Source organism: Miscanthus floridulus, chromosome 19, assembly GCF_019320115.1.
Source record: "Miscanthus floridulus cultivar M001 chromosome 19, ASM1932011v1, whole genome shotgun sequence".
Lineage (NCBI taxonomy): Eukaryota > Viridiplantae > Streptophyta > Magnoliopsida > Poales > Poaceae > Miscanthus > Miscanthus floridulus.
The window spans coordinates 77,053,857-77,063,151 of record NC_089598.1 but is presented as its reverse complement, the minus strand read 5'-3'; the positions used below and the strand labels follow the sequence as shown (position 1 = coordinate 77,063,151).

Below are 9,295 nucleotides of genomic sequence, written 5' to 3'. Positions count from 1 at the left end.
CAAATGCTCCACATTGTGTAGATGACCACCCCGTTAGTGTCTACGTCCCTGCCTTGGGATGTTGGCCGCCCCCTGTTCCCACCACGCCCTTATGCTAGATGGCTGCACATGAGGCCGAATTAAGTCCACATCGAAGTGTTCCCACCCCGGCACAAGGCGCAGCACAAGTGAAGGGCCGTTTCCAGTGGTCCATTGCACATCACGCAATGGTCTTGGTGTGGCCAATTTCTTAGCTGCAAGTTGTCTGCCGTTAGAATCTTGTTTTGTATGAGAATCCAAGTGAAGACTTTACATTTGTTTTCGGCATGTGCCTTCCAAATAAGATCCGGACGGAATCTGCGGTAGGATCCTTGGAATTGTATGCGGTATGCTGATTGGGTTGAGTAAATGCCATCTATTGACCACTTCCAAACAATGGAGTCCCGTATTCTAGGCTGCAGCTGGATGTTCTGTACCCTGAGCCACAGTGAGACTAATTCCTCTAAGTGAGTGGCTGTTGTGATCCTGCCTCTGAGCAAGCGAATCCAACTGTTATTGTGGAGCTCTTGCTGGACCGTTCTATTTTTCCTCTTAACAAGTTCAAAGAGGTGTGGCGCAAGGTTTTTGGGAGCTTCACCGTCCAGCCAACTATGATGCCAGAACTGTGCTTTCTTACCGTCCCCGACCGTGACGATGGTTGAGGCATTGAAGAGGAGTCTATCCGCTGGTTTATAAGGCAAGTCCATACCAACCCAAGGTTTGGAGGGATCTGTCTAGTCCTGCCACAGCCAACCCAATCGTAACGCTCTCCCAAATTTCTCCAAGTCTGGGACCTCAAGGCCACCAAGCTCTTTTGGTTTTGACACTGTCGGCCAGTTGACAAGGCAGTGATATCCATTTGTGTTTTCTTCCCCTTTCCAAAGGAATGACCTGCGGATTCTGTCAATCTGTTTTTTGGTCCAGGCAGCAAGTGGGAAGACAGTGAGGTGGTAGGTAGGCATAGACGATAGGACCAAAGTGACCATCGTTAAGCGTCCTGCTTTGTTTAGCAACTTGCCCTTCCAGTCAGGTAATCTCTGGCCGATTCGCTCTATGAGGGGTTGCACGTGTACTTTACGCAGTGGCCTGTAGTGCAGCTATAGACCAAGGTAGCGGCACGGAAAAGTGTCTCTGGTCCCCGAAAAGGACGAGAGAACATGATCAAGGTCGATATCTTCACATCTAATCAGGTGGACGGAGCTTTTATCCATGTTTATGCACAGCCCAGACACCTTCCCGAATGTCTCAAGAATGATCTTGACGGCGTCGATGTCCTCTTTTTTTGGGTTTACAAAGATTGCAGCATCATCAGCATACATGGACGTTCTCCACTTTGCTGCAACAAGAGGCAGCTGCGTGAGGACGTTGTGGCTGGTGGCAAGGTCCAACAATCGCCGCAATGGGTCCATGGCTAAGATGAAGAGCATAGGTGATAGCGGATCACCTTGGCGCACCCATCTGGCGTGGCGGAATTTTCCTCCAGGCACGCCATTTAGCAAGGCTCTAGAGGCTGCTATGCGGAATAAGATGGAGACCCACTCGCGCCAGCGATGCCCAAACCCGAGAGCTTTCAACACCTCAAGCAAGTAGCTCCGTGTCAAAAGCTTTCTGGATGTCGAGCTTCATGAAAAGTGCCGGGGTTTTGGACGTGTGCAGGCGCTTCACAGTGTTCTGGATGTAGAGGAAATTATCATGTATGCTTCTTTTTTTTTACGAAGGCACTCTGACATTTTGACACTAGGGAGTTCAGCAACGGTGCCAGCCTATTCGCAAGGATTTTGGAAAAGAGCTTGGCGATACTGTGCATCAGGCTAATAGGTCTGTAGTCCGTGACCTGCCTTGCGTCAGGCTTCTTGGGGAGGAGGATGATGTTGGCTGAGTTAAGGAGGTCAAAGCCCTGTGAATTCATCACGAAGAGAGCATTGATAGCCGCCACTACATCGGACTTGACGATTTCCCAGCATGATTTGAAAAAGGCTCCAGTGAAGCCATCCGGGCCCGGAGCCTTGTCTCCCAGCATGGAGTGGATGGTTTCCTTGATCTCATCTTCGGTGAAGGGGGCTTCCAGCTCCGAGAGGTCGCGAGGGCTGTACCCAAGAGCGGACCACAAGAGGGTGGCCGGTCTCGGGACCACGGTGCCTAGGTGATTCCGGAAGTAGTCGCCGATTACCTCCTCTTTGTCTTTGTGCGTGAGGGCAATCCCATTGTCACTTTGCAGGCATTAGATGTAGTTTTTTCTGGCTCTTGAACTCGCACGAATGTGGAATAGTTTGGTGTTGGCATCGCCGCATTTGATGTTGGTGAGGCGGGATTTTTGCCTGATTCTGGATTTCTCTATTGCTGCAAGGCCCATACTACGAATTTTTAGCTGTCGCCTGAGCTGTAGTTCCTCCTGAGACAGGGATCTGTACTCCTGTGCGGCCTCAAGTTGCAGGAGGATTTCTTTTACTAATGCTAGCTGCAGCCTTGTATCGCCTATTTTCTCTTTTCGCCACCGTTTGATGCCCTTTGCGACCTGGGATAATTTAATGTGTAGCCGTTTGAGAGGTTGGGTCGACGCCACGGGTTGGTTCCAGATGCCATGAACTAACTCCTGGAACCCCTCCATTTTTGTGCAGAAATTTTCGAAGCGAAAGCACGCATTATGATGCTGTTGCATCTCTCGAGAAGAGGTGTGTGGTCTGACATAAGAGATGGCAGCGAGTGTAGGAAGCATGACGGGAATAGCAGCTCCCATTCAGTTGTGCAGAAGAGCCTATCTATCCTGGTGAGAGTTGGCGTGTCCTGCTCATTGCTCCAGGTAAAGCGCCGCCCGTTCATGTAAGTGATGATTTAAGGGACCAAAAATTGTGTTTGTGTACCAACTATTGGGTGGTGGTTACATCAGTTTCCTTAAGGAAAAAAAAGAGGAATTTACTAATTTTGGGTTTTGTGGCATTCTGTTGGACTATTTCAAAATCTGAAAAGTTGCTTGTTTCTAAGAAAAGTTCGTCAAAAGCCATGGTTTACATTTCCTTTTCAATCTATCACTAGAACAATTCTGGTGGAAGGGAAGGCACAAGGTGCTATGTAAAGCAACTCGTTAGTTCTGTCAAATGGCATTTATGATTGCTGAAATCCAAGGTGGATGGAATTAGAGAGGAGGCGGGCATATGCCTGTTCTCTCCCTGCTACCTCCTCTACAACCAATGCTGGGCTGGTCTCTCTCCCCACCTGACCCGAGCAGCACCCCCTTTTGTCAGCCCAACAGCCTCACGCAGTAGTTTCTTTTCCTGCTTTTTTTCTCTTCGACTTACAGGGTCTGCCCTGTTGATTTTATCTTGTTTGGGTTGGGCCTGATCTTTTAGATGTTTGTAATAATGTTTTTATACTTCTCTTAAAGGTGGATGTTATGATGCTGTTTTTTTGATTGTGTGTGCACACGAGAACTGTCTCATTGCATTAAGAATGTGGCTTTGAACCACTGTGTTACTATGTGCAAGTATTGGTGCTTGTTAAATAATGTGGCTTTGAACCAAACAAGCCCTCTATTGCCAATCGGACAACTCCAAGAAATTTGTTCTTTTACTTATAGAAAAGGGGGAAATGAACTTAGTGTTGCCGGTTGTGCGGCATTTTGTTAGGCTACACGGAAATCCTATAATGCTGCTTGTTTCAAAGAAAGTTCTTGTTTTACCTATTTCCTTTGAATATCACTGGATCGGAATTGTGGGCAATCCTGCAGAAACAAAAAGGAGGTGCAATGATGAAAAAAAAGACACGAATGAAATTGACAATCATGTGAAATGGAATGCAAGATTGTGGGATCCAAGGTGACCAGCATAGTCTGAAGTTGTTCGCTGGGGAATGTGGCTCTTATCAGCTTCTGTCTGCAGGTGGCTTTTGGATAGAGAGATATAGAGAGTGGGATAGGGAAAGGGAAATGGATGAATGGCTAGGATACAATATTACCCTTTGGAAGGGTGAGATATCCCTTTCCTTATCCCTATCCCAGTATCTGCTATCAACGTTTTTCTGCTGGGAAAGTGCTTGATGTGTCCATTTGTTTCTTGTCTGTGTTCTACATTCTCTGAGAACCTTTTATTTCTGGCTTTTCAATCTGACATCAGGGAATCTACCTCTAATTCTAGATATATATATCCTGTTGACATCTAAAATTCAGTGACACATTCGTTTTGTAGGATGGATCTGCTTTAATTTCAGGATGCTCCTTTCTATTCTGAAACAATTCTATGTTGTGCACATGCAGTAAGGAGTTGTTCAGTTTGAGGATAGGGTGGTCCATCATCTTCGTATTCATTTTTTTTCTTGAATATAACGTGTTAGTTCACTATTATGCCAATAATTAACATAAACATATGGAATGGAGTCACCTTACCAGAATTCATCAAATGAACTTATGATAGATCAACTCTCGACTCTTCTTCTATTAATACAATGATACGCAGCTCTCCTACGTGTTCGAGAAAAGATAGATCAACTCTCGACAAACCTATGTTCAAAAAAATACTCAGCTAGTCAGGAAATAACCTCCTCTAGATTATTGCTTTTTTTAAGTTAGAAGAACCCAACCTTTTTGGTCGAGAAAATCCTTGAATGCTTTTTATGAGCATCTTCAAAAGAGACTTTCTAAACCGCTATATCATCATTTTGAGAGCTATTTGCATAAAAATCGTTTCTATTTTTTTTTAACTCTCCAACAAATTTTATATATCTTGTGCCTACTCTAAAGAGTCATTCTCACTTTCTATATTTGGCTAGTGAGTTGAATAGAGGGTGGCTATACTTAGATAATAATCAATTAAACAAGCTTTTGGAGGGTATTTTTTTTCGCTAAAATCTATATTCCTAACAATTACTTAAAGTATAGAGTCTCATGGAGATGCTCTAAACAGCCTAAATTCGCTCCCATGAGAGGCCACACTTAGAATCCAGAGGTGCTATTTAGGCTTTATAACCACTACACTACGACCCGTTCAAAAATTACAGTGCCGAAAAGTAGCATGGTTATAAAACCTTGTTAAATCCTTCAAGGTCTAGGCAATACGAGTATATTACTGCATTAAAACAATTGCCTGTTCAGAAAAATAAGTTTATTCCTGCTATTGACACAATGTAATGCTGAACTTAACATATCAGCTGAAACCTGAAACTCTTCTTTCGGTACTACATTTAATTTTAGCACTATGGACATATTTGGTGCCAACACGAGTACATGCAAATGAAATGGTTGCGCAGAATTCTATATCGCATCCGAACCACCTTTTCTAAGAATGTTTGGCACCTTGATGACTTGATGGAACCTGATATTTATAGATGCAAAGAAATCTGCCGACATACTCCAATTCACCGAATGTCGCCATGCATTTCCCAACTCATGCCCATTGTTTCTTGTCCCATGTTCAGTTTTTTTCCAAGTTCAAGCCGCCCCACAGATTTGTTCTTTCTGCACCAGCATCACGGCCTTCCCCACTTTGAAAAAGGTGCGCCACATCACAGTCCTCACATATCGCAAGGCAAATTGGCTTCCTAGTATGTCTGTATACAACACAGACAGTTTGTTGCAGATAAGCCGCCCCACTCAGATTGTGTGGTCTCCAGTTTTCTGAAACTCCAGAAGTGCCCAAAAGTTTCAGACAACCGAAAAGCAACTCCACATCCTGTATCTGCAAGCTACTCCGTACACTCTTCTACAACAAGGCTACTGGTTCATGCTAAAACTGGCTTTACTGCCGGTCAAACAGTGGATACATGGTGTTATTACACGCAATATTGGCGTTATTACATTTTCTATACTGCACTTCGTTGTTTGTTCTTGCGCCCATGCGGGATCGGCCTTCTTCAGCTGCCTGCTCGGCAGAGGGCGGCGCCTCTGCGAAATTCCTCCATGGATGAGCTTGCAGTAGTCCGACTACACCACGTGCACAACGAAGTTGCCGCTGTCCTCGTCGTCGTCGTCGTTCCATCGGCCGGAATCAGACATGCTCCGTCGCCGGCTGCCTTTCTTCCTCGACTCGAGGAGCGGTGTGCCGCCGCCACCACCACTGCCCTCGTAGCTCACCTGGCACGCCTCCGCCTCAGCGGCGATCTGTTCGCACCGGATGAGCTGGTGCATGACCTCTTTCATCGACGGCCGCGTCAGCGGGTTCTCCCCCGTGCAGATGACGCCGAGCGTGAACACCGACAGGATATCCTGCATGTAGGCCGGCTCCCGGATGGCCTCGTCGACGATGTCGTCGAACGGCGCTCCTTTCTGGTACCGCCGCCATGCCCATTCCGCCAGGCAGAGGTCCGCGCCGCTGTCGTTGGCGACCTTGCCGGTTGTAAGCTCTAGCAGAACAACGCCGAAGCTGTAGACGTCCACCTTCTCGTTCACCTTTGGCCTGTACCCATACTCTGCAGAGATGCCATTGCCACACATCAATCAGCAATTCAGCACTGCAGCTGTAAATTCTCACAGATTGAAAATTGAAATTGAAATGGATGGCAACTGAAATCCCTGAGCTTCTAACCTGGAGCCATATACCCGAATGTCCCGCCGATGGCTGACACCGACTGGGGCTCGCCGGACTTGACGAGGATCCGGGCGAGCCCGAAGTCGGCGATCTTGGCCTGGAAGTCCGGGTCCAGCAGGATGTTGCTGGACTTGACGTCGCGGTGCACGATCGGGGGAGCGCAGTCGTCGTGCATGTAGCTGAGCCCCTTGGCCGCATCGACGGCGATGGCGAGCCGGGTCGGCCAGTCCAGCGGCGTGGGGGCGCCCTCCCGGTCTCGGTGGTGCAGCCACCGGTCCAGGCTGCCGTTCTCCATGTACTCGTACACCAGCAGCTTGGCTTCCTGGCTGGAGATGCAGCACAGCAGCTTCACGATGTTGTTGTGCCGGATGTTGCCCAGCACCTTCACCTCCGACTCGAACTCCTTGTCCAGCTTCTCGTCCACCTTCCTCGAGTTCCATATCCTCTTCACGGCGACCATCCTGCCGTCGCCGCCGCCGATGCCGCGCTCCTCGTCGTGGCTGCCGTTGCCGAGGTGGATCCGGTACACCTTCCCGGACCCGCCGCTGCCGATCACGTTCTCCTCGCGGATGTTGTTGAGCACGTCCGACTCGGAGAAGTTGAGCTGGGTGAACGCCGTCATCTTCCAGTCCGTCACCTCGTGGCTCTCCTTCCGGCGCCGGAAGAGCAGCCACGCAATGCCGACGCTGCCGACGAGGACAATGGCAGCGAGCAGCGCGAAGAGGATGATCAGTCCCTTGGAAAGCTCGTCGTGCATTCCCCGGCCTTCGCCTGGGCACGTCGGGAGGTTCGTGCCTGAGTCCGCCCTGGCGCAGAGCCGGTTGCCGAGGAAGCTCTGGTCGTAGGCCGCGATCTGCAGCTGCGCCGGCACCTCGCCGGTGAGCTGGTTTGATGACAGGTTAAGCAAGTTGAACGGGTTGCTTACGTCTGACGGGATGCTGCCGGTGAGCTCATTGTCGGACAGGTCAAGCATCGTCAGTGCTGGGAGAAGCCCGATGCTCCCCGGCGGTATGGCGCCGGACAGCCGGTTGCCTCTCATGTTGAGTGAATTTAGTTTCTGCAGCAGCTTGATCGATGTTGGGATGGAGCCAGAGATCCGGTTGCCGGGCACGTACAAGTCAGTAAGGTTGGCGAGCTTGCTCATGTCAGACGGCAGCTCGCCGCCCAGCCGGTTGTTCTCGGCATGGAGCACCATGAGCCCTGGTGCAGAGGTCGGGAAGGAGCCGGATAACATGTTGTCGCCCATCTCAATCCGTGAAATGTTGGGGGATATCTGGTCCGGCAGCGTGCCGGTGAAGCTGTTGTTCTGGATCTTCACCAAGGTCAACTTCGGGAACGACCATATCTTCTCCGGGAAGTCGCCGGAGAAGTTGTTGTTCTGGAGCATCAGGTTGTTTAAAGTGCTGCAGTCCCCGAGTTCCGCGGGGAGCTCGCCTGAGAAGCTGTTGTTGAAGGCGACAATGTCGTAGAGCTTCCCGTTGGCGCAGAGCGACTCTCGCAGCGGGCCAGAGAGGTTGTTGACGGACACCTCAAGGTTGCCCAGCGGCGAGTGCTTGCCCAGTTCCGGCGGGAGCTCACCGAACAGCTGGTTTTGGAACAACCGGATGTCTCCGAGCTGTGGTAGCAGCCCGATGCTCGCCGGGATGGTGCCGGTGAGCTGGTTTTTGTATAGATACAGCAAGGTGAGGTTCTTGAGATTGCCGAAGTCTTCTGGTATCTCTCCGGTGAGCTGATTCGACGACAAATCAATCTGAACCAAGTTCAACGCCGTCACGCTGCGCGTCAGCTCGCCAGAGAGGCCATTGTCGAACAGGTAGATGTACTGGAGCTTCTGATGCTGCCACACCCATGCCGGGATCGAGCCGCTGAGCTCGTTCCACGCTAAGGACAGAGTAGTGAGCTCCGTGAGGCTGGAGAAAGCCTCCGGGATCTCTCCGGTGAGGTTCATTCTGTCCATCCAGAGATAGGTGAGGTTGGTCAGCTTGGCGAACTCCGCAGGCAAGGGCGCCGGCGCGAACGCGTTGTCGGCCAGCGTGAGCGTCTCGAGACCGGGGAGGCTGCTTATCTCGGCCGCGGGGTACGCGCCCGTGAAGTTGTTGGTGTCGAGCAGCAGGGACCTGAGCGCCGGGAACCCCGCCACCGCGGGCGGCACCACTCCGGTGAAGCTGTTGGTGGAGAGGTTGAGGTGCTCCATCGCCGGCGAGAGGCGGTCGATGTCGCGCGGGAGCGGCCCCGAGAACTGGTTGCTGGAGAGGTCGAGGAAGGTGAGCCCCGCGCAGGCGTACAGCGCGGCGCCGGGGAAGGCACCGGTGAGGTTGTTGTAGGAGAGGTCGAGGCGGGTGAGACTCTTGAGCGCGCACACCGATGCCGGGACGGAGCCGGTGAGTTTCAGTCTGGACAGGGTAAGCTCGGTGACGACCCCGCCGCCGCCCGTGGCGCACCTGACACCGGTCCAGTTGCAGTGGTTGGGGGCGGCGGCGGGGTCCCAGGACTTGAGCTGCGGGGGGCTGCCCCACTCCTTCTTGACGGCGAGCAGCGTGTCGCGGTCGCTGGGGCCGGGGCCGGTGCCGGCCGCCGGCTGGGAGCGGCCCTCGCCGGCGAGGAGGAAGAGGAGCAAGACGAGCAGCAGGGGAAAGCGGCGGCAGCACGTGGTGGGCCCCGACATTTTGTTCTTTTTTTCTTCTTGGAAGCTTCCTCGGCTGTGCGGTGATGTGAGGAGGTGAGGTGAGCTGCCGAGCAGAGGACGGGGAAGAGATGGGAGT

General features: G+C 51.3%; 2 protein-coding genes across 2 annotated transcripts; both read right to left on the bottom strand.

Annotated features, from left to right (window-relative positions):
* Positions 1 to 1,596: 1,596 nt before the first annotated feature.
* On the bottom strand, positions 1,597 to 2,626 carry LOC136526210 (uncharacterized). The gene is made up of 3 exons (XM_066518956.1): positions 2,337 to 2,626; positions 1,853 to 2,228; positions 1,597 to 1,689 (listed from the first exon to the last, which is right to left on the bottom strand). The coding sequence occupies exons 1-3, from the start codon at positions 2,624 to 2,626 to the stop codon at positions 1,597 to 1,599; spliced, it is 759 nt and encodes a 252-aa protein (XP_066375053.1).
* A 2,885-nt stretch (positions 2,627 to 5,511) lies between these two features.
* Positions 5,512 to 9,295, bottom strand: LOC136528354 (receptor-like protein kinase 5). Its single transcript, XM_066521305.1, has 2 exons — positions 6,531 to 9,295; positions 5,512 to 6,414 (listed from the first exon to the last, which is right to left on the bottom strand). The coding sequence occupies exons 1-2, from the start codon at positions 9,196 to 9,198 to the stop codon at positions 5,930 to 5,932; spliced, it is 3,153 nt and encodes a 1,050-aa protein (XP_066377402.1). The 5' UTR covers positions 9,199 to 9,295; the 3' UTR covers positions 5,512 to 5,929.